The sequence below is a fragment of the Euprymna scolopes genome, chromosome 10 (assembly GCF_053919585.1).
Source record: "Euprymna scolopes isolate OS-2025 chromosome 10, ASM5391958v1, whole genome shotgun sequence".
NCBI lineage: Eukaryota > Metazoa > Mollusca > Cephalopoda > Sepiida > Sepiolidae > Euprymna > Euprymna scolopes.
The window spans coordinates 60,815,720-60,841,057 of record NC_136491.1 but is presented as its reverse complement, the minus strand read 5'-3'; the positions used below and the strand labels follow the sequence as shown (position 1 = coordinate 60,841,057).

The 25,338-nt window shown below is 37.3% G+C and overlaps 1 protein-coding gene across 4 annotated transcripts in view; it reads left to right on the top strand.

Moving 5' to 3' along the window:
* Nucleotides 1–14,491, top strand: part of LOC145286008 (glutamate--cysteine ligase regulatory subunit-like) — a 329,284-nt gene extending 314,793 nt beyond the window's left edge. For 2 of the 4 annotated variants that reach the window (XM_080134609.1, XM_080134607.1), the window contains one exon: nt 13,176–13,642. In XM_080134609.1, the coding sequence (XP_079990735.1) occupies nt 13,176–13,390 (215 nt within the window). In that variant the 3' untranslated portion in view covers nt 13,391–13,642. Of the gene's footprint in view, nt 1–13,175 lie in introns of all 4 variants that reach the window. The other 2 variants (XM_080134608.1, XM_080134606.1) reach the window with 2 other exon arrangements.
* Nucleotides 14,492–25,338: the final 10,847 nt, after the last annotated feature.

Genomic DNA, 25,338 nt, shown 5'->3' with positions numbered 1-25,338 from the left:
ATATTTTACATGCAGACCGGTGTCGGTCTTGGAGAAAAACAAATGTAGATGTCACAACGATTGGTGGAATGTCCCATGCGTGCTGCGGTGTTGGAGCGGTCTCTGTGTCCACTGACAAAGGTGTGTCTGCCATAATCGATGTGTTGGTGGTGCGTGGCAAACCGCTGGGGTTTGACTTACTTCTAGGGATCGACGCCATAAAAGCTCTGGGCGGTGTCGTTGTTAACCCTACAGGATCAGTGCGGCTGGACGACAGGAAATGCGCAGCCATTTCTATTAATGAACCAGATTTCACCGCCACCTTTGATCATCAAAACCGAACGTGGACCGCATCGTGGAAGTGGTCTGAGGACCACCCCCTGAAAGACTACACAATCGAGTGTCAGAATACCCAGTGCCGGCAGAAATCCGTGAAGAATACACGCAGGAGCTCCGCACCTGGATAGATAATGGTTGGCTCGAGCCATACCCAGAGGATAAATTGGGACCTCCCAAAGGCCTAATTCCCCTGATGGCTGTGATGCAGCAAAACAAAGCAAAAGTGCGCCCGGTAATGGACTACCGGGAGCTAAATCATTACGTAGACGCGTTTACGGCCAACGCAGATGTTTGTGCGACTAAGCTGCGCAAATGGAGACAAAAAGGTGCTAACGTGTCTCTACTGGACCTCAGGAGAGCATACCTACAAGTCCGGGTCTATGAGACACTGTAGCCATACCAGACTGTGGAAATCGATGGGAAAAAATATTGCCTGACCCGTCTGGGGTTAGGTTTGAATGTGGCTCCCCTGATCATGAGAGCAATTGTCAGCGAAGTATTGTCTCAGGAAGAAGTTGTAAGCCGCGCAGCATCTGCTTACATCGATGACATTTTTGTCAACGAGGACAAGGTGCTCGCGACCCATGTAAAAGAACAACTAGCGCAGTTCGGGTTGGAGTGCAAGAACCCGGAGCAGTTGAAGGACGGTGCACGGGTGCTGGGATTGGCGGTCTGGATGGAACACAGTGAACTACGGTGGAAGCGAGGAAATGCAATTCCAGAGGCTCCCAGCATTGTTATGCGACGAACAATGTTTTCTCTGTGTGATCGACTTGTCGGGCACTTTCCAGTGTGCGGTTGGCTTCGTGTGGCTTGTGCAATACTTAGAAGGAGAGTAAGTTCGGTAACGAAGGGCTGGGATGATGAAGCAAGGGACGCTGTACTGCATCGTATGATGTTCGAAACCTTGGAATCTGTGCAGCGGAACGATCCGGTCCGGGGAAATTGGTGTGTGGATGGCAAAGAGCTGAATGTATGGGTCTATGCTAGCTCCCTAGCAATTGGTGCAGCCTTGGAGATGCGCGAAACTGTGTTGGAGGATGCATGTTGGCTGCGACCTGAATGTGACTCTCAACATATCAACTTAGCTGAGCTGGATGCCGTATTGAAAGGTATCAATTTGGCTCTACAGTGGCAGAGCAAAGTGCTACACATAAAGACAGATTCTGTCTGCGTATACCATTGGGTCTCGGACACGCTAACTGGAAAGGCGTGAGTACGCACCAAAGCAGCAAGTGAGATGCTTATTAGGAGGCGACTAAGCACTCTAAAGGAGCTCGTGAAAGAGTACAGGCTGACAGTGGACGTGACGCTGGTTCCATCAGCACGAAACATTGCTGACCGATTGATACGAGTACCACAGACATGGTTTGAGGCAATGAAAAAGAAAAACGGGCTTGACCCAGTGATAGGCGCAGTTCACACAGACGAGCTGGATGAGAGTCAAATCATGACTATTCACAAAGGTAGTGGACATCCGGGGGGTGCGACGCACTACCTACTTTGTCAGGAGAAGTTGCCCAACCACGACAAAAGCAACCATTAAAACGGTCATACGGAAATGTGAGGAATGTCAGTCCATTAACCCAGCACCAGTCAGGTGGGAAAATGGAAAGCTGGAAGTTAACGAGAATTGGCAATTTGGCTTGGAATGGATATCACGCATTAAGGCACCTTCCATTTTTTGACTCTAGCAGACTGTGGTCTATCGCGTTTCTCCATTTGGAGGAAATTGGCAAGGCAGGACTCGGCAAGCGTGATCCATCAGTTGGAAACAGTGTTCCTCGAGCGTGGCTCGCCGCATGAAATCCTTTTAGACAATGACATGGCTTTCTGCAGCAACGCATTCCAAGCATTTGCACATAAATGGGGAGTTCACTTGCGATTCCGTTGTGCGTATGCTCCAGACGGGAATGGCATAGCGGAGCGATGTCACCGTATAGTAAAACGAATACCGGCTAGAATGCGCTGTCCCATACAGGAAGCTGTCTACTGGTATAACATCACACCAAGAGATGACACATCTCCCTTCACTGCGCCTGCCAACAGGATTTATCGATACGAAGTTCGAGTAAAGGAGACCAATCTCGCAACTGCATCCGCAGATCCCAAGGACAGCTCTTACCAGGTTGGAGATCGCGTGTGGGTCAAAAGACCGCAAAATCGATGTACCACAAGGTTCGGCAAGGGTGAGGTGACCAAGGTAATCAGCCCTTAATCGATTTTGGTGGACGGTGTGCCTCGCCACATGAAAGATCTGCGCCCTCGCCATTATGTTATTACATCACAGGAAGAGTAAGACAGTACAATGTCTTCTGAACGAGCAGAGAGTATAATGCAGGACGATTGAGAGCCATATAATGCACATACTGAAGAAGCGGAAGAGGGATCACCCGTCTTGCCTTTACGAAGGAGTACCCGACAAAGACGGATACTGCCCCCCTGTCCTGGTTGTGAAACACCGCCTATGGAACAGGCTGGCGGCAATAACGGTGGTAATGAGGAAGATGACAAGGAGGAAGTGCTGCCTCGGGTTCTTCGAAGAAGTACCCGACAAAGACGACTGCCCCCCTGCCCCGTTTGTGATCATGAGATCAGAGGGGAGTGTAGCAGAATTAGCAGTAACCAAAATGAGAAATAGAGAGCTTACCTCGGATACGTCTGTTTTGGGCTGAGCGAAAGAGAGAGTTCCAAGATGGCGTCCATGGGCTTTTATTAGCGTTTACCCAATATAATTATTGTTGAATCACATCTGCTCTCGCGCGATTATGCAAATGTGTCATTCCCGGCTGCTATAAAGGCAGGACACTGGAAAGGAGAGGGGGCGTTCTGCAGATTGTGTGTAGGTGATTCTGGCGAGTAGATTGTGCTTGTTACGACCCACGTGTCTGCGAGAAGCGAGTTTTTGTTCCGTCTGTTTTTAGTTGTATTTTTTTGTTTGTTTGTTTTGCCTACTACATTTTTGTTTCAAACTCCTTGAAATATTTATATGGACTTAGACATTTAGCAAAAACTTAAGTTAACTGTGGTCAGGTAGTTCTTACAAATCTCTCAATAGCATTACCATGCCTCTGTTGGGCAATAACTATTAATTTTGTCTTTGACCACTGCCAATTCAACCAGATGATCGATGATTCAGGTCCTGACTTTTTTCTAATGCACCATCCTTGAAATTTTGTGGAAACTTCATTCATCTGAGGGAGATTTTTGTCGATCAATTTGTTCTTTCTCTACACATTCTCTTTTTGCTTTCCTTTCCTTACTGGCAATGTTTTTAACCAGTCGGAGATATTAACTTCTTCCCTTTGGATTGAGGTGATAAATCAGTAAAAACTTGTTTCGCTTTGGTTTTTACATTTCGAAAATCACTTTCACAAACATCGTAATACACAATTCCGAGATTTGAGTATTTCCATTTTCACCAGTTTTTGAAAATGAGGAACAATGTTTTCCATCCAAACATAGTTCACAGAAGTTGATATACATTTTTGTGTTATTGTATGAGCAAGTAATTGCTGTATGGGCTGCTTCCTTTATTTTATTGCAGTTCAAATAGTACGTTCCCAACTTTCAAACCTACTATTTTGTGTTTGTCCAAAATTTTACAACTTGTCTTGGTAAATATGCAGGTTTTCCTAGATTTAGTAGCTCTCAACACACTTAATAAGTTGTAACATAATTTTGGAATGTACCACGTCTCATACAGCTTGCATCTTTGATGTTTTCCTTTTTGGTTCACTTCATTTAATTCTGTTGTTCTTACTCCTAATGCTTCGAGTGGTTATTTTTTCTGCCGCATCCAATTTTCGAAAATTAATAAATTTCTTCATATCGTAACACATGTTACACGTAGCATCAAATCTACAATCCAGTCTGTAATTTTATTCTTAGACAATGCATTATGTGAGAAAAATCTGACAATGTTTGAATTATCCTGTATTTTCTTAGTGAAGTATGCTTTCTTTTTTGAATAATTCCACTTGAAATTCTCCTCAGTTTCTTGACCAAACAGTTGACAATCACATTTAATGTGTCCAGTTTTTCCACTTGGGTCCCTTTATGTTGATGTGGTGTTTTGCTGACATTGCTTTCAATTCAGCATTATTATCTTCCCTTTCTTTAATTTTGGATTTTTCACGTAATAGTCGCTCAGTTACTTAGATCCACTTAGGAATTTCTTGATTTGCTTCAAGTGCTGTCACCAACATGTTGTGGGAATCTGGAGATGCACAACTCTATCTTCTTTGTGTACTAGATCACCAATAACTGACAACTCTTTTCTTTCTTTAAATTTAAGGAAATATAATTTTCTTCTTAACGCTAATTTGTTAGCCCATGTTTTCTTTTGAAATTGATCAGCCAATTTCTTCCAAAAATAGGATTGGTGAGATCTCTAATTATAACAGTGGTGTTTTCACTGAAAGAACAATTGTAGCATATACATTCTTGTACATCAAGGCTCTGTTGTGGAATAGATTCCATCTCATTCACGATTCCCCAGAGACCATCCTTAATCAAGGCCATCTTACATTGAACTTTCCATGTAGAACTGTTCATTTCATCAAGTAATGGAACAAGAACACTAAGCTTTGCATCCATAATTATTTTTATAAATAGCAAAAACTTTTTTATCACAATCGAAAATTCCAGATGAACAATGTTCAAATGTGTTAAAAAAAAATTTTTTTAATTTTTTTTTTTTTTTTGTTATCATCGATATGTCATTTCTTTGTTGATTTAATAAACTTTGTTAGGTTATTTGTGAAGTAACTAAAGTGAACATACCTTTTCTTCTTTAAATAACTTCATTTGTGGAAGGTGTCACGGTTCTAGGCCTGGAAAACACCAGGGGAAGAAAAAAAAAAAGGAAAAGAAAAGACTCAACAAAGTTGAGCAGTGCACGTAAGTCTATGGCAGAAATAAGTCAGACGACTGTGATGTTATGGGTGTTGGTGACAGGTTATTTTTAGAATTGATGTAAGGCCGAACACCACGATATGGGGTTGTCATGGCATGTAAGCAAAGACATCAGCGGCAGCTGAGAAGATAGAGAGAGAGAGAAGGGGAGTCAGAGTTGGCTATTGGAAGCAATGGATGTATTTTGCTGGGCTCCGTAAAATCAAAAGCGTTGAAGAGAATGGAACTTTAAAATGTTATGCGGTTGCATGTCACCGTGTGGTGGAAATAACATGAAAAAAAAGAAAAAGGACATTTCTTCCTTGTGCAACTCACTAAATTGGATTATTAAATTGGATTCGCATGAGAAGCAGGTTTGTAAAATTCTCCATGTCTCTCCCCTCACCAAAATGACATTTATATTGTTTGCAACCCGGCATATTAGTCAACCAGACTTTATCGGCGCAAATGTATCTTTCAACAAACTTTTGATTCTATCTTGGAACTAATCCTCTCCCTTTTTCTGAGACTAAACAGCAACTGCCTTTTCCTCCATCATCAGTGAACTTTTTACTGCTTTCATTTCTTGGTTATTGTTTTTGTTGTTATCCCACCTCCTGCCTCCTGCTTCTTATTATTCCATATTGAATGTTTGCCTTGTATTTGTGCATACTTTGCTTTTAGCCATCTTAATTGGAGATCTGGGAAAATTTAATAGACAACTAAATTTTCCTAAACCCGACTGGAGTCAGGTGATGAGCTTGATGGGAAACCAGTCAAGTGGCCGCCCTTAGTAGTAAAATCCCTTACTCTTCTCTAAGCCGATGCATGCAGGCATGTATCATATCACATATGATACATGATGCACACATGGCTGGAGTCAAAAGCGAACCAAGGATGTTACATAAGGGCTCGTGAACGAGGTTATAATAATACTATTTATTTTCCCCATTGAGTCAGTATTCCATTAGATTTTAAAAAATCTTTTTACAAGGTGAGGAAAAATTAGGCAGAGAAATGGAGGGAACAGAGGATGTTCTGAATGAACCTTCCTTGATGTAGATGGAAGTGATGAGGAAAAGTGGACTATTAAAAGTCGGCGAATGGTTGGAGCTGAACGTTTGAAAATCTATGAGAAAGGGGGCAATAATTCGAACAATCATGGAGCACATGGTGGACGAACAAGTATTTGAGGAAGAAACACTGGATGAGCCACCAGTTGAAGCAGATAGAGCTTGAGAAAATTCGGATCCAGGCCAAGATTGAATTGGTGTGAATAAAGCCGGAAACCAAGCTGCAAGGACTAAGACTGGTCAGGACTGACCCGGAAGCGAACCACAAGAAATTTGACCTTACAAAGCAAGTCAGAGTGGTACCAAAATTTGTAGAGGAAAATATCAACGAATATTTCCCTCATTTTGAAATGACAGCAACAAACTTGAATGGTCCTAAAAAATAGGTGACACTGACAGCTCGAACTATGAGGAAATCAAAAAGGCTATTCTGCAGAATTTCGAGTTGGTACCGGAGGCTTATCGTCAAAGATTTAGAAGCCGGTGCATGCAAACGGCGTCATCCGGGCGATATCATATTGTACAGGTGCCCGCATGAACCTAAGTCCATGTGCTGAGGTCAAAATTAATGCTGTGCCTTTAAAATTGGACCAAGGTTGTTTACAGAGGTATATCTTGACGATGACAAAGAAACAAATGAATTAACAGCATAGTATTTTATCAGCACACAAGATTCATAAAGGGACACTTCTCTGCTAAATCCTAATGAGACAAAACTGATAACAGAGCGTGTTTACACAAAGAAAGCTTTATACCAAAGAGAAAGAAGACCCACATGTGTTCCTTTTATACAAAAATCAAAGGGAGATAACTCAGTGCCTAATTTACAGTCCACATCGTCAGTTAACAAAGGGAGACAACTGCTCACAGTACAAGGGACACAATCCAAACAAATTGTCAACAAGGTCAACTCACAAAGGAAAAAGGTAGCTATATCTTCATCTGGAGCAAATTTAGTGTTGGAAAAGAGGCAGGAGTTGGATTTGCTATTAAAACCAAACACATAAGAAAATAATGAGGTGAAGAACAGGTTCTATCAAGAACAAAAAAAAACTGACAACAGTTCCCAGAGGAGATAAATTATTCATTCTTGGTGACTTTAATGCCAGAGTTGGTGCAAACCTGGGAAGGAACTATTGTTAAAAATGGAGTTAACAAGTGTGACAGTAATGGGTTGCTGCTGCTAAAGACCTGCATCGTCCATGATCTAAACACCAATACTGTGTTTTGTCAATCAAATAGAAACAAAACCACCTGAATGGACCCAAAATCCAAGCACTGGAATTTCATTGACTATGTAATCACCAGAAAGATAGACAGACAGGATGTTCTGATTACCAAAGCCATATGTTGTGCAGAATGCTGGATGGACCACAGACTTTTTATCTCCAAGCTAAAACTCAGTATTGTAAACAAGCGGTGGCCTTAGGAAAAAAATGTCTCCAAACTAAAAGTAGAAGCAAATGCAATCCTCATTGTGAATAATCTCAATGCAAAACTGGATCAATTGTTTGGTCATTCTGACATTGAAGATGACTAGACGTTCTTCAAAGAAACTGTACAAATGTCATCACAGGAAGTACTTGGATTATTTCAGAAGAAACATCAGGATTGGTTTAACGAAAATGATGAGGAGATACAGGAACTACTCACAAAAAGCATAAGTGTCATAACACATTTCAGCAGGATCCAAGTTCCACCTTTAAAAAGGAAGCAATCCACTGTACTGACCAAACAAAACTGTGCTAAATACAAGATAAATAATTCAGTGATAAATCTCTGAAAATACAAAAATATGCAGATATGCATGACTCAAAGATATTCTATGATACCCTCAAAACAATATATGAATCACAGGCTATCAGCACTTCTCTGCTAAACGCTAATGAGACAAAACTGATACCAGAGCGTGTCAATATCTTAGACAGGTGGGCAGTTCAACTTTGTACTGAACAGGTCTTCGTGATTAGGCAATTGCACAACTTCATCAAATCAAAGCAAATCAAACATTTGATGAGTTTCCCAGCATCCAGGAAGTTGAGAAAGCTGTAAAAGTTGTGGTAAATCTCCAGGCTCTGATGGCATACCCTCAGAGATATATCTCTGAGGGTATGCCATCGTGGTCCCACATTGACAAAAAAGCTACATTTGTTATTTCTTTCCTTCTCAGTGAAGTACCTAATTCCCCAGGAATTCAAAGATGCATCTATGGTGCATATTTACAGAAGGAAGGGAAACAGAACTGTGACAACCATAGAGGAAAATCTGTTTTCAACATAAAAAAATCTCTTTTCAACATAAAAACTGGTAAAATTCTTGTAAGGCTGGTACTCAGTTATTTAATCAAACATCTGGACGATGGCCTCCTCCCTGAAAGTCAACGTGGTTTTCATATCACAACTCCAGAAAAAATGTTAGGAACAATACCAGAACCTCTACACAACATTTGTTGATCTGACTGAGGTTTTTGACACTATAAACCAGGCAAGTCTATGGAAGATCATGGCCAAATTTGGATGTTCTGACAAATTCATTTCAATTATTGAACAATTTCATGATGAAATGATGGCTTGTGTCATAGATGATGGAGAGGCTTCTGATGACTTCTCAGTCAATGGTGATGTCAAACAGGACAGTGCTTTTCAGCATGATGTTATCAGCAATGTTGATTGATGTATTCAACACAAAAAAAAATACAGTCCAAGGACAATCTGAAGGTCTCCTTCAAAAAGTTCTGTTTCTATTCTAATGCATGGGGAAAACATCATCACAATCGACACACTTGTGTGTAAAAAACAAACAAACAAAACAAGTGTAATTATGCCAGTAATGTAAAAATTTTGTGTTCTGGTGATGATGAAGTTGCTTAAGGCGTTTTTGATATTGTTTAGGTTTCTGAAGAAAGTCTCATGCAGAAGTGGTCAAGATGCTTGAAAAAGTGATAGTCGGTAGGTGAGAGGTCTGGCAGATGAGGTAGAGCCCAATTCTTTCAACTTCTGCAGGGTCGGTTGGACATTGTCATGGAGAATTGAGCCTTTTCTGTTGACTAATGCTGAGTGCTGTTATTGAACTTTCTGGTGCATTTCATCCATTTGTTGATAGTATTTTTACTGCCATAATGGTTTCGCCTGCATTCAAAAAACTGTAATGGATCGCAGACCACCAAACAGTCAGCATAACCTTCTTTTGATGCAACTCTGGCTTTGGAAAATATCGTGGAGCTTCGTTGGCATCTAATCACCGAGATGAGCATTGCTGGTTGTTGTGAGGAACCCTCTGTTTATCGCAAAGCACAACCCAGTCGAAAAATGGGTCGTACTTGTTGCATAAAAGAAAGGAAGATGACACTGTGTTTCTTTTGGCTGTTGTTCAATTCGTGAGGTACCAATTTATCTTTCCAATCAAGTTGTTGGAAATCATCGTATACATCTAATTCAGAAGCAAAGTCTTCAACAGTTAATTGCTCATAATTCTCAGCATCCGATGGTCATCATCCTCAACAATCTCATCGCTGTCACAAAATTTCATAACTCACGATTGTACTATGCATTGGCCAAATGCTTTGTTGATATCACAGGCAGCTTTTTGGTTTTACCTTGAATTTAAGTAAAATCCAAGTTTTCTTTTTTTCCGTCTTGTATTCAATATTCTGAAAAGAAGACATAATTGTTTTAAAACGATTATAATTTAAACGATCTAAAATCTAAAAGAGAAAAACGTTCTTTAAAATGGTATACAAAGTAAAGGTATTATAATGAAAACTTATTTGAAAATACATTGAAAACAAAATTAAAAATTCTGCAAAACCTTTTTCTCAACCTAATACATTGTTCTGAAATTGTATTTTGTTAATGTGGATACAAGACTTATGTCCTTTTATCATAAAACTATCTGTTTATTGTGTAGTTTCATGATAAAAGGACTTAATTCTTGCATCCATAATTCTGGAAATTATATATTCATCTTGTGGCAGGTGTTAATAAAATTATTCATCTTGTGACAGGTGCTAATAATAAATTTTAATTTGTAACAGGTGTTAAGTAAGGTGTAAAGTAAAACTGAGCATAGATCAATCTACAATGGGGAAAAGAACAAAATTTAATCGTGCTTTGCTGGACAAATATAAATGACTCAGAGAATGTAAATATGATTGTCGACAGGCATATTGTTTTGTTTGTAAAAAGGTATTTGTTTTGAACAAAATGATTGAAAGTGCCGTGAAATCACACATGGATGACACAAAACTAATGAAAGCTGTAAATAATTAACCAGTTTTGTTGCACGGTCTACCATGTAAAATAAATGTGTGATCTTTAAAATTACTTCATGAAATAAAGAGATGAATGAAAATTATTTTTTCTGTTGTGACTAATTAATTTTTTGGTTTATGATTGTTTATATATCAAATTCAAATGTTGGGTTTGTTTCACACTCCACAGCGGTTTGAAAAAAAGTGGTTAAATATCAAATAAATGTTACCATAACTAATAAGTCTCAAATATTAACTCATAAAGATATGGCTTCTAAATTTCTAAATAAGATGGTTATCATGGCTTCTTCTTTGAATTATCACGATTGGGGGGGGGGGTCACCATTAGAGAATCCTGTCTGTGCAAGGAAAGTTTGTTTTAGAGTGGAGGGTCATTTTTATTTCTCACTTTTTTTTGGGTGGGGGGGTCAAATCTTTTTTTCTTTTTTTTCCGTGCTCTCATTTAGATTTTAATTTTTGGGGAATGGGGGAGGGGTAGTTGTGGCCACTATAAATAAAAATGACCCCCTCTCTCAAAAAAAAAAAACTTGCCCAGACAGGACTCTCCAAAGGTGAATACCAAGCATCTCTCAAAAAAGATATAGTGATAATTGAAAATTAGGTCTATCAGGTGAAAAAAAATTAACAAGATGGCAGAAATTTTGGTTGGAAATTTAAAAGTCATGAAGAGAGTTAATATTTGAGATGAAATAAAAAGCATTTAAAACTACATAAAAACACAAAAAATAATGCAGATAGTTTGAAAAGTAACTTTTATTGGCTATGGTAACGTTTATTTGTTGTATATTTGATTTTTTTTTTTTTTTTATCATTTTTCAAATTGATGTGGATTGTAAAACAAATCCCAAATCTTGTTTTTAAAAAACTTAAATTTTGTCTGGAGAAGGCTTTGAAAAACTTTAAAATGCCTTGAAAAATCCTTGAAAATGAACAGTGAAACTCTGTACGAACCCTGATAAAAACAATAAGTAACAGATGTAGTAATAATAATAGCAACCAAATAACAATAATGATAATAAAACTAGTAGTCAGTGTCAGAACTTTTTATGGTAATGGCTATAAAAATTGTATATTTTTATGGTAATATATGAGGCTATAAAAAAATTGTAAATTTTTATGGTAATATATGGGGCTATAAAAATTGTATACAGTAAATGTAAACCGGAATAATAGGAAGAAAAAAAAAAGCTACAATATCTGCAAATTTACCATCTGTAAAATAAATCTCACCTGTCTGTTTAAATGTATGTATGTATGTTTGTATGTCTGCCTAAAACTTTTGACAGAGGTGACGGATTTTCACGAAATTGGTATTATTTTAAATGCCGACCCTTCGGATGATAAATATAAAAAAATTGGCTAAAAACATTAATTCCTTCACCTCACATGGAGACTTTTTTACAGCGAGAGGTCGCTTTTTCGCAATAATTTTGAAAGTCATCCCATCTTTTCAATTGACAATATGTCACTCTCAGTTTGGTGATGGGTGCATCACTTTTTTTTTTTTTTCACATTCTTTTCCTCCTTAGTGGTACGGGTTTGAGCCTGCCTGCCTACTAACACATTTTTTTGCTCAACACACACCTCCAAACACCCAGGCAATGCCAGGCACCCAGGCTAGTGTAGCCATAAAAAGCAAATGTAGGTATCTGGGTCCTTCTGGGTCCTTCTGCCTCACACTGTAGGTATCTGGGTCCTACTGGGTCCTTCTGCCTCATACTGCAGAACTCTCTTTTAAAAGAAACTTTTCTCTTCTCTCGCCAGTTTTCTGTTTTGAGCACATATCCGTCCAAGTTTGGTCTTTTATCCCTTTGAAGTCTCAGAAATTCTCGCGATTAGTCTCACCTTTTTCCTAATAAAACCAGCCACACCTACTGTTTCTTCTTCTTCCCATCCCAGCCCCCGCGTATCGACAGCAGATCTTCTGTCTTTAAGAGGTGAGTGCGTTAAAAGAACTACACTCTCCCCTGAATACTTTTCGCATTTTGCTGAGCAAACCAATCAGAGCCGCTGTCAATCAATGTAAAAAAATCAGCCTTCATCACTCATTAGAGTGATATCCATTGCTATTCTATGCCATGTTTGTTTAACATTTAAAGCCCACTTTCGCCAGTGACTTTCGACTGACACTCTTCTTTGACAACGGTTCTCAAGGTTGGCTTTGGAAGAGTTGATTTGTTTTGCAAAGTAGAGTGTGCATTTTACATCTTGATGAAAGCTATGACAACACAAAGCCAACCACCCACGGGAAGGTGGCAAACCAATTTGCCATATTATATGGCAAATTATATGGAAAATATATTATATGCCATATTATATGCCATATTATATATTATATGCCATATTATATATTATATTATATATTATATGCCATATTATATATTATATGCCATATTATATATTATATGCCATATTATATGCCATATTATATATTATATGCCATATTATATATTATATTATATATTATATGCCATATTATATGCCATATTATATATTATATGCCATATTATATGCCATATTATATGGAAAATATATTCTCCTTTCTTATAGATTTAACTTTTATATTTTATAATTTTCATATCTGAAAGTTTATGAATTCTTTTTTCTTTTTCCTTCAGATCTTTTCCCAAGCAAAACATTACAAGATGTAATAACCAGTTGCAGTACAATGTATGACGGTCAAAACTGGACCAATGAGTGGGCAGTCTGTTATTCAGTGGTTGTTAAATGTCGAGGAATTATCCAGAAAAAGGGAAATATGGTCAAGGCTAAACGTCCCTCTCGACAAGATTTGCTTGAAAGTGAAGTTGGTTGTTCGGACTCGCAGAGATAGGAGAATACAATTTAGGGCTGAATTCAGTAAAAACAATCCTTTGCGAATTAGAAGAAAATAAAAAGCTTTGTATTTTTATTTTTTAAAAACTTTTAAGAATAAATTTTTTAAAATGAAGTTAAAAAATCTGAAAGAGGAAATAAAATTTGATCGTTTTAAATCATAAACAAATTTCAAATTCATTCTTCAATGAAACTGGCATAAAAAATACTAGAAAACATGTCATAGGAAAGACTGCGTAAAAAATAACAATGACTTTCTCTAAAAAAAAAACAACCAACCACAATTCTTTCATTTTCCCATATTTTTCATGGGAATCTCTGACAAACACATAATTAACGGTATCAAATCTTCAAATTCTGATGGTGTAAAGAATTAACTATTATTTCACTATTTTCCTTTGGGAATTTTATCAATTTTATATCTATTTATCTCTATTATATAAATTAGTGAAAATTTATCCCATCATTTTGGCTACATACTTGCAGACAGCTTTTAGCTCCAGCTGAAATATGTATTTGTATATATATATTGTAGCTGCATGAATGTGGATGTATTTATTTATATACATGTATAGGCTCTTGACTTGTATATGTATTCTGTAATATGAAATGTATTATACTGTATTCTAAATAATATGAAATACAAGCATATAAAATTATATGCTTGTATTTCATATTATATTCATATATATATATAACTTACGACTCTTGCTAGATACTGTTTTTTTTTTTTAATAACACAAAATTTGTTTAAATAGTTTTTCTTTGGAATGAGATTTCAGAAACAATTTCATCTTGTACTTGGTAGAAAAACAATAAAAATGTCCAAAAGGCAAAACCAAACCAAAATAAACACTACTTTTTATTTAGTATATGATTTGAAAAGTTTCAATGTTTAAAAATATACAATAATCTTTGTTCAATAATTTTAATTCAGTTTTGGAATTGACAACACCTAAGTTAATAAATGCTAAGTCTTTTATGTTTGACTTAAGAATTGCCAGAAAAAAAAACAGTTTTTAATTTTTAATTCCTAAAATAAGTTATTTACATATCTTTAATGTAACTTTCCTATGAATAAACATTGTTTTTAATGATATGCTTGTGTATTTTTATATCCTTATAAATGACATAGATGGAAATGTTTTAATTTTGTCTTTACTGAAATTTTGCATAAAATGTTGTTACTTTGTGTGCTATTTAAAATGTAAACATTTCAAACCAACAAAATTACATTTAAAACACGGACTTGATCGATTGAAGAAAATTGAAACATAATGGTTACAGTAACAGTTTATTTAAATGAACTATTTAAAAAGAAACTAATTTTTTTTTTCTTTTCAGTTATTCTTGTGTGATTTTACTGTCCAATCTGGTGCATACAATCTCTCAAAAGCAGAATTGGTGAAGGCACCAAGAGACTTTATTTGGTTTTGGTGGTGATTTTTGGCTTTTTTTTGTGATCTTCTTTGTTGATTAAGCTGCAGCTATTTTCCAGCTATATTTATACTGCACTTTTTCATCTTTATAGTGTTTTTTTGTTCTTTTGTTTTTCAGTGATAGTCAAGATGTATTTGCTTAAAAAAAAATCATCAGGATGCCAAAGAATTACTTAACATACAGTGAAAGTAATGAGCATTTCCGTATTAAATCAACAGAAATTTATTTATTCTATAATTATTCTATAAAGAATTTTGTATGTTTATCTTAAAAAAAAAAAAAACAAACAATTCAAATGGAAGTTCTACATTAACATAACTAATGAGTAAACCTAGCATCTGTTACACTGAAAGTTCCTGAGGGTGATTTTGTGTGCCTATTCATAATTTGGCCAAACAAAACGTTCCTTAATTTCACAGTGGCACGTTTTCCTGGGTGGAACAAAATGTGGAAGTGCTGGAAAACTTGTCATCTGAGGCTGGGTGATGTTTTTGTGAAACATCGCAATAGAAAGTTGTTCTGAATTTCTTTTAGCTCGCATTTCTTTTCAGTGATTATAGCTTTTCAGTGATTATTCAGTGATTATAGCTTTTCAGTGATTATTTTCATTTTATAGCTTTTCAGTGATAGATTCAGTGATTATAGCTTTTCAGTGATTATAGCTGGCATTTCTTTTAGCTTCAGTGATTATAGCTCGGAGCGTGGTATCGGCTAATTGCTTGTGCTATTAATTCCATATATATAATTCCATATATAGAAGCAATTGTTGCGTGAGATAAAGCGTCAGCTACAATGTTTTCTTGTCCTTTTACGTACCGTATATCGGTAGAATATTGAGCTATGATGTCGAATTTCTTGTGGACCATATTTGTTGACATGTCAAATGTTAGGGGTTTATGATCCGTATAAATGGAAAATTTAATGCCTTCGAGGAGATGTTTAAAATGCTTAATTGCAAGGTAAATTGCAAGTAACTCTCTCGAGAAAGTACTATTTTTAGTTTGCGCTTTGTTTAACTTGGCAGAGAAGAATGAAATAGGGGTCATTTTGTTGTCAAAAATTTGGTGAATGACAGCTCCTACTGCTATTTCCGATGCGTCCATCATAAGTGTATCTCTTGTATCGCTATCTTGGATATATGTTTGGTGAAGTTTGCCAAAGCAGTTTTCGATTGTTCGAAGGCCTGTAGTGCAGGTCCTTCCAAAACTAACTGTTGGTTTTTGGTTTGTTTTTTTTAACAAGTCCATTAAAGGTGCGAGTAACGCGGAACAGTTAGGCAAAAAGTGTCAGACAAGTACGCCATTTTGTAGGCCTTAGAGGGAAATTTGAAATGGCACTTACTTTTTCAGGCAAAGGGGAGTTCAATTTCTCGGTCATACAAGGATGACCTTGTCAATTAAATGACCGAGAAATTGAACTTCCTGGTGGCCAAAAACACATTTATCGGTGTTTAGTTTCAGACCGAAATGTGACAGTCTTTCGAAAGTTTGTTCCAGGTGTAGCTAGTGTTCTTCGAGGTTTCTGCTGGCGAATAAAACGTCATCCATATAAGCGAATATGAACAGCAGACCTCTGAAAACTTTGTCAATCAAACGCTGGAAAGTTTGACAGGCGTTTCTCAGCCCAAAAGGCATCCTTAGGAACTCGTAAAGGCCAAATGGTGTGGTCAGTGCAGTTTTATGAATGTCTCCTTCTGCGACTGGAATTTAAAAAAATGTCCAGTTTGGAGAAAATTGTGGCGCCTTGGAATCCATTGGTGAAGTCATAGATATGGGGGATAGGATCTGGAACTGTTTTCGCGTTTAAGCGTGCACAGGCACGATGTGGTGTTGTTAGCTTTCATGACCAAGCACTTTTCGAGGGCCGTTTTGAAACTCGGATTTTGCCAATTTGTATTTATTTCAAGCGTCTGGGTGTTGAATAGACGGGCGATCCTGTGGTCTTATTCATTGATGAGTCATGTCGACAGACAGGTTGAAATGAAAAGTCTGCCCCCAAAATTGGAGTAGTCACGCTGAAATTCCAGAAAAAATTCCTTCGCATTCCCAGGTTTAAGTTTAAAGTTTTCTTCGGCTGCCAACGGTACAAAAAATATAGGCTGAAAAATTGGGTCTTCGTTGGGTGGCCATGCGGTGTTGGTGTGACGCTGATTTCCGCTCTGGTGTCTTATTAAAAAGTTATATCCGTGGATTTTGTCAACTTTTTTTTTGTGCTTCAGCCACAATCGTCGTTGTTTACTGGCTGGAAAGTTCGTTTCCCTGTGCTGTTTTTTTGAACATTTTCTCGCGTTGACGCCGAATCTCCTTTCTCGGAAACATCTTGTCTATCTTGTGATGTGGACCGGTTCCTGCTTAAACTTCTTCGCTTGTAACTTTGTCGCGGTGTCGTTGTGATAATGTCGCGGTGTCGTTGTGATAATGTAATCGCGTTTGTCGACGTATGTCGGCTTGCTGCTTTTCAACCGTAGATTCGGCTAATTCTTTGTCTCGGTTTTGGTAACCTGACCGTTGTCCGTCTGTCGAAGTTCGATTTTTTTAGAGATAAATTATTTTTCGTGCATGCCACGGATTTGTTTACAAATGAAATGAATGTATCTGAACGAAACACACTGGTGTTTCGTTCAGATACATTCATTTCATTTTAAAATAATGGGTCACCATCGATATAATAATCCTAGCTCGCTACAAAAGAAAATAATGAAACGCGCGTAGAAAAAAGGAAATGAAGTAGAAGAATGAGAAATGGCAGTTGTAGTAAAGCCGCGCGTCCATGGTAGTAGTCGCCCACGTGGTAGTCGCCACGATAGATTCAGCAGATGGCCGACAGCAAGACATAGCCGCAACCATAGCCAGAGCGATTTTCGCTGAATTGGGAACAAAACACATTAAGTCTACCCTTATGCAAACGGTATGAAATTAAAAGCATCCAAAGCGGACTGGTCAGACAATTTGCCGTGAATTCCAGAATTGCAGAGCACACATGCAGAATTAGTTTTCGGATCAATACTGATTTTACCAGGACAATTCTGTGAAAACAATACCAACGACAACTTTTGTCATAAAAACATATGTTTAAAACATAAAATGTCATGATTAAAATTCACCCCAACCAAAAAGCCAGACCCAAACATTTTCATTCACACCTGTAAATACGTTTTTATCAGGAACAACGCAGTCAAAAAACCACTGTCCAAATTATTCCAGACCTTATTTAGTTCTCGACATATTAAAAAGAGATAAAAATTTTGCTTTGAACAATCCAGTTTCAAGCGTCACATTTCTCCTAGTCCAATACACACAAACTGACAAAGAAATTACAAAAAACAACAAAACAAGTCTTAGAGATTTGAATGAGTTCAATGACAAATTCATGATTGGAAGGTTACAAGGACTTTATTGAGCAGAAAGGTAGGAATCAGATTTAAGTAAAGGGTCAGATATTGATCAGTAATGTTGACTAACAGAATATTTTGCTAACCTTGAAATAGAATCAGTAAAATTTCAAGTCTAATCTGGCAGATCACTTGTTAGATTCCAAGGTTAAAGAGTTATCAGGATGGTTCTATAATCAGAGCATTGGAACGCAATGGACGCAATAGAAAATAGAATAAGAAGATTAATGGTTTAATGAATTAATGGTTTTTCAGTTTTTCTTTCAAGAAAGGAATTATGGCTTCTAGAAATAAAACCCCTAATTCTCTTACAGTTTTTTACAAATTTTTTTTTTTTGGTAAACATTTTATTTCAGACATTCCAATAAAGATCTTTTTTTAAGATTCTAACTCTTGAACTTGGTTTATCAGTTGTTTTTCAGCTAGACAGCTGCTTGCTAGAATGACTGGAATGATGGAGATTTTCCTAGTTTCTTTTCATGTCGTACTTTTGTATTACTGTTCTATTTAAGGCAGAGTGCTGAGGTTTCAGAAATTGTCTTAATTAATTAAGGTTAATTTCTTGATCCCTGTCAGATTTGTTCAATAACTGAGCGTTTAGCTGCAGTTTTGACTCAGCACTAAAAATTGTTTAGTCATTTAGTTTAGTTAAACCAAAAAATTACAGCAATATTTTCTATATTCTAAAAATGATAAATAAATGCACATTTCAATATGGAACCTTTCACCAAGCCAATGGACAATTTTGATAATTAGTGTTTATTTCTATTCTTATTTTCCCCAGACAGTTTTTAGATGTAAATTATGCCATTTAGCAATTGTTCTGCATAGGACTGAGTCAGTAAACATTTATGATGACAAAATCCAGACAACACATAAACGAATGGACGCTCATTTCAAAATAAAACTTGCATATCTCATTGCCAACAAAATTGATTACAGAAGATATATCATTTGAATTGTCAGAGGCAACGTAGGATGTTGGATCCTGTCTTTTTTTTTTTTTTTGGCATCACAACTTATCACATAAGAGGTCACTCGAGAATAAAGGTAAAACAGTAGAATAAGAATATCATCAAACACTTCAAACACTTGTTTACGTTAGACAACCAAAGTGTAGTGGAAATGGAAGAACCTTTGCTCATGGAATCTACATTTAGAGTGATTTAAAGAGTGACGAGTGTTTCTGGTGAAAGTTTGGCGAGGGAGGCGATAGAATCGAGCTCAGCCGAGCACCTGCCATGAAAATAACGTCTCTGTATTCTGAAGAGATGTTGCGAGTTGATTTATCGTTATTTTCATGGCAGGTGCTCGGCTAGAGGTTGCAGGGAAAAGGTTACGAAGCCTATTTTAAACTAAGTAATGACATTTCTAGCAGATCCTGCCTGGATGTGGCAACAGTACTCCATTCTTGGACGTACCTGGACGTAGCTATCTATACCAAGGATGCATCAACAGTGAGATATCTATTGGATCCCACCATTTTTCCAGCGGCCTTGGCAACGGATTTAGTGTATGTGTTCCATTTAAGATCAGCTTGTCAAAACATGAGGCCTCCCCAAGACGAGAGTAATTCATTTCAATCCCGAAGAGCGTTGATGATGTATATATTCGTACATATTTGTATATATTCGATATGTATATGATGTAACATATATTCGTAAAATTTCAATCCCAAAGATCATCAAATGTAACATCATCAACGCTCTTTGGGATTGAAATTTTACGAATATTTGTTGAGATACACATTTCCTTTTATTTGTAATTATAATTGAATAATGTTTTGAAATTGTTGGTTATTGAACTTCATAAAACGGAAACTACAAAAAAAAACAAAAATAAAATATAAACAAAAAAGTTAGTAATAATTCAAGAAAATTACTTTTTTCCAAAAAAAAAAAAAAAAAGAGCATTCACGGCAAAAAATTGCAACAGAACATTAAAACAAAATGGCATTGCTTTTTTTCTTTTTTTCTAAAAATGCTAAATGCTAAAAAGAAAACAGCTTCAACAATGGATTTTTCAATTCATAATAATGGATTTTTTAATTATAAGAATTTTAATAATGGATTTTAATGGATTTTTCAATTATAAGAATTCATACCCGAGAAACCTAGTGATGGTGTTTTCTCCTAGAACTCATCTCAAAAAAGGAGCATGCAAAAGAAAATTGTTTTTTTTAATATTTTTACTTGTTTGTTTTAAAAAAAATTAAATTGTGTTCGTTTTCTCCAGTTTGCAGTTGTTTCCTGAGCAATTGGTGTCGTGATTGTGCCATCACAATCGATTTGTCGCGGGAAAAGACAAACAAAAACACGTGTGAAACACACATTTGAAAATAAGACGATCCCGAAAAACTTAAGGAAAAAAGACGGTGAATGAAAAAAAAGAAGAGAAAGTTTGCCCCCCCTTCCTTTTCTTGAGAGAAAACGAATATGAAAGAAGAAAGAAAAAGAGAAAAGGAAGACGAAAAAGAGAACGCCCAGCGGTAAAGCAAATTTAACGAGCTTCTCGGGAATTACTGGGTGGAATTACCGTGGACAGAACCGGCAAGTTACAGATGTGAGGAACATGTTTGTGGTGCCATAACGAGCCTAACTTTCATGCAGAGTATGATAGAAACACCAATGCAATGAGATTCTTGTGGCTAAGACGAAGACGAAGAACTGCAAACGTGAATCGACAATGGCTGGCTTCTTCCATACCCAGAGGATGAGCTGATTCCCTTGATGACCGTCGTACAAGAGACCAAACAAAAGGTCCGACCCGTCCTAATGAGCATGTCGACCCATGTGTGTGCACTCAAATTAAGGGAGTGGCGACAGCAGGGATCGAACGTGGCAACTCTGGACCAACGCAGGGCCGCATTGAGAAGAAATTGTGGCCATTTCAGACTGTGGAAATTAGAGGAACCTGATATTGTCTAACCAGGCTAGGGTTCGGTCTAAAAATGGCCCCAGACAGCAAGATGATACATCGATGATATATTCGTCAATGAGAACCTCATGTCAGCGCAATCGGTTTGAAAGCTTTGATATTGGACTGATAGGGAACCAGAGCGTCTGTGCGATGGAGCAAAAGTTTTCGGCCTGCACGTGCGCAATAGCAAAGGAGGGACTTTGCTGGAGGAATGGAAGTAACGTTCCCAAGGTCCAATCAAACATCACTCGACGAACAGTGTTTTTGCTTTGTGTGCGGTTGGTTCAGGGTGGCCGTGGGGGCCATAAAGAGACGTGCAACAGGATGGGACGATGCAGTACAGCATGTTGACAGAGACTGTGTCCAAAGTGACCAGTGGTTATCCCCGTTCAGAGAAAGTGGTGCGTCAGCGGGAATGTCTGGCCCTTGGAGTTGCCCTTGCAGTTAATAATTCCATTATTGAAGTTGGCAGAGAATGATTCGAGGCACATAAACCTGGCCGAACTTGATGCCACATTAAAGGGCGTTAACTTGGCGCTTCATGCCAAGGTTCTCATCAACCGATGCATTAAGAGCACGAGCATCGAGTGAGATGTTAATTCGAAGACGGCTAACCCTAACCCCTAACCCTAACCCTAACGTGTGATGCTTTCACAACGATGGCTTCTGCTCGGGGAGATGCTGATAATCTGCAAAACACATGTGATCATGGACATTCATCGACAGGCATCAAGCGGACACTGTCAAGATGAGGAAACAACGATATCTGAAGCCTGCCAATCCATCGACCCAGCTCTAGCACAATGGAAGAAAGGTAAGTGGCACCGTAGCATACATGTGGCAATCACTTCCTACCCTCATCGATTGTGGGCTTACACGTTTCGCAATCTGGAGACTGATGAGTACGTTGCTGGAATCTATGTTAAGTAATCTGCTAGATCTTACAGGATTAGGATTAGCGAATCTCTCGACAGAGGCAACCTTTCTAGGGGAATTGCTCTTGACATATCTAAGGCCTTTGATATGGCATAAAGGTCACAAGATCTCCAGCTATGGTATAGCTGGAAATGTCTTCTCATCTTAATGAAATGTCTTATTAAATCCTTTCTCTCTGATAGGTTCATAAGTTGATGGGCAAAAATCAGAAGCTCACAGAATAAATGCTCTTTTCTCTACCAAATCACATTCGTAGAATTTTTTGCTGACGACACTACATAGCGCATCAGTAAACGACCAAGTTCTCTCCGATTCTCTCTCCTCTGATCTTGATCACGTTGTACAAAAAGGAGTGGCTGGTTACTTTTAATTCATCTAAAACCAAGCTTCTATCTTTACATCATCAACGTTCTGGTCTGGCATCAATTAAAATGAATGGCTCTCAACTTGGGTGGGCTTGAAGTTTTGACAGGCCTTAGATATGTCAAGACCTTTACTCCTGATCTTAAATGGAATACGTACATCAAATCTGTTGCCAACGCCGCTGGAAAAATGGTCGGATCCTTTTATCTAGCTGATGCAATTCTCTATCTATACGTACTGTTGCCATATATCGGCAAAGAAAAGCAAGCTTGCCTTGATGGAGTTCAAAATAGACTTCGGGGCCTGGTGAGAGATGTCCGTGTCATTTTTGCTGCAACCTCTGATGTTGCGAGTTTGTCTTTATCGTTATTTGCATGGAAAGTGTTCGCCAAACTTTCACTAGACCAGCTGAAAACATTATCAATAATTTTTCTTACTCTTTAATCTTAAACCTAAACATGGATTATATGATCAAAGCTTCTTTCTTAGAACTGCATGCCTGTGCAGTTTTCCGTTTTCCTACTTTCCAGCTTTCTAAAAAGCGGGAAGAGTTTGAGTTACGAGTTTGAGTAAGGAGGTAGAAGAAAAGAGTGTGGTGAACGAAACAAACTCTTGTTGGATAAGGTTCAAATACTCAGAGGCGGGGCACTTCCCTTTTCCTTCGACCCTTGCGACCTTGCATCTGGGGGATTATCCTATTCGATCCTTGCATCCTCCTTCCGACCCTCCAAGAATTTCCTTGGACTGAGTCGTCTCTCGAGAGGGCTCCTGCAGCCATTCCTCTGCCACTAACACGCCCATGCTGTTAAAATTTCAATACGAGGATTGAAATTAACAACAATATTCTCTTATTATTACTACTTATTTTCAACGATAATTTACTTATCGAAACAGCAAAGAAAAGCAAGAAGAGAAAATCATTCAATTGAAACAGAAAAAAAGAAACAAATTCAAAAGACTGCACAAAAAGCTACTTACTCTCTTTCTTTTCCACATTAGAAAAAGTTAATAATGTAATTATAATTATAATTATAATATAAATAAAATAAATCTTAATTTGAATTGTCAACAATAACATTAATTTAAAATATATTGAAATTATAAAATTAAAACAAATTAATTTTGTTATTCGTCGTTTATCCGAGGAAGATAAATGAAAAAAAAAAAGAACACTGGTTATCCGACCGATGAATGAAAAAAAAAAACACTATTAAAATGAACGAACATATATATCATGATTCAAAATCCTAATCCCTAAGCTTTTGTATCATCTCGATAGAAAGTGGAGGTAAATGCTGTTACAACTATTCTTGGTTTAATACTCATATCCTGAGCCAAAATGAACAAGCATCAAAATAGTATTTTGTTAGTGAATGTTAAAATTTGTTCAGTAGAACCACATTGAACAATTCGGAGAGAAGATTTTCTTTTGCGATTAACAATTTTGCTTTTGTGATTTTAATAATTCTTTAGAATTGTCAATTAAAGAATTCTTGTAGCTTAAAAGTTGGAGTTCGTCAGGCAAGTAGTTCTGCGTTGAAACTACAAAAATCATGAGTTATTGTTCCGATTCGATCACATTCTTACACAGTATTAAACGTGCATAAAACGAGCGGGGCAATAATTCTACCTGAATTGCACGCAACCTTATACATTTTCACCTCATAGCTACATTTTCACCTCATATCTACTTTTATAGAAAATTAACCGTTGAAATCGTTGAAAATTAATCGTTGAAATCCACAACAACAATGAAGATTAATCGCCAGTTTCATGTTCAACGGAGGTTCAAGGAAGAGCAGGCATTTCCAGGATGAAGCAATGATAAATAGAACTTCCAGTTTGTCTTGCTTGTCAGACCGTTAGCGTGGAAAGCAAATTTTGTTAAAGAATGTTTGTTTCTATCACACCGAAAGCTGTTCTCCTGACTAGAAAACAATCAAAAATTGAAATCATTTGTTTTTTCAAAATAAATAGAAATCACAAAAAAAAATCTGTTGAATTTGAGATAATTTGGATTTTTAAATTCGCAAAAGACCAAAATTTAACTCACAAGTAGAGCTTGAAGAAAACTGGAAGTAATGCAGGAACTACAAACACTCCCACTTTAGAAATAATTGTCACAAGATTTCCTGTGATTTCGTTTCTAATCGTTGTTCTTCGGCGCTGTTCTTCTGAAGTTCGGTTAATTGTAAAAAATTAAATCAAATGGTTGCGATGGATTTATGCGAAATTTAGATGGGTTGAGCAAATTTGATGAAAATCGAATAAATTAAAATGAAAGCTTTCTGGTTTTTAAAAAACCATTCTGTCACATTAAAAATGCGCTAAAGAAATCTTGATAGATAAATTTTTAACAATCTGGAGAGCCAGATTGTTAAAAATTTTCGGAAATTTATAAGATATTTGAGAATTTGGATTTTAAGGAGTGAATTTTTTTTTTTTTCACTTTGGAACTTTTGGTTGCCCTTAATATTTTCCTGATGATTCTCTCTCGTGGATCTCCGTCGAAAGTAGCCATTCCTGCCTGGCATCGTGTACGATGCCAGGCAGGAATGGCTACTTTCGACGCTACAGGAATGGCTACAGGAAGGGAGAAAAGAAAAACCCAGGACAATTGAGATGTGGAGCAGGCTCAGAAGCGATGAGAGTTTGCTGCTCGAATCCCGAGAAAAAAGACGTAGCTTGGCAGAGTGCCGCAAGAGAGTATCTTTTTTGGTTCAGAGACGTGCAGAGTGGATTTGCAGATTTATTGTACGTCTCAGGCAAGGACCGGAACAACTCCAGTCCAGCGCAGATGTAAGAAAGAAAGTGGAAGCCGGAGAAGGGAAAAATGGCACATGCGACAAAACCGAAGAGCTATTTAATGCCACAATAGTCTCTCTTCGACGAAGAGG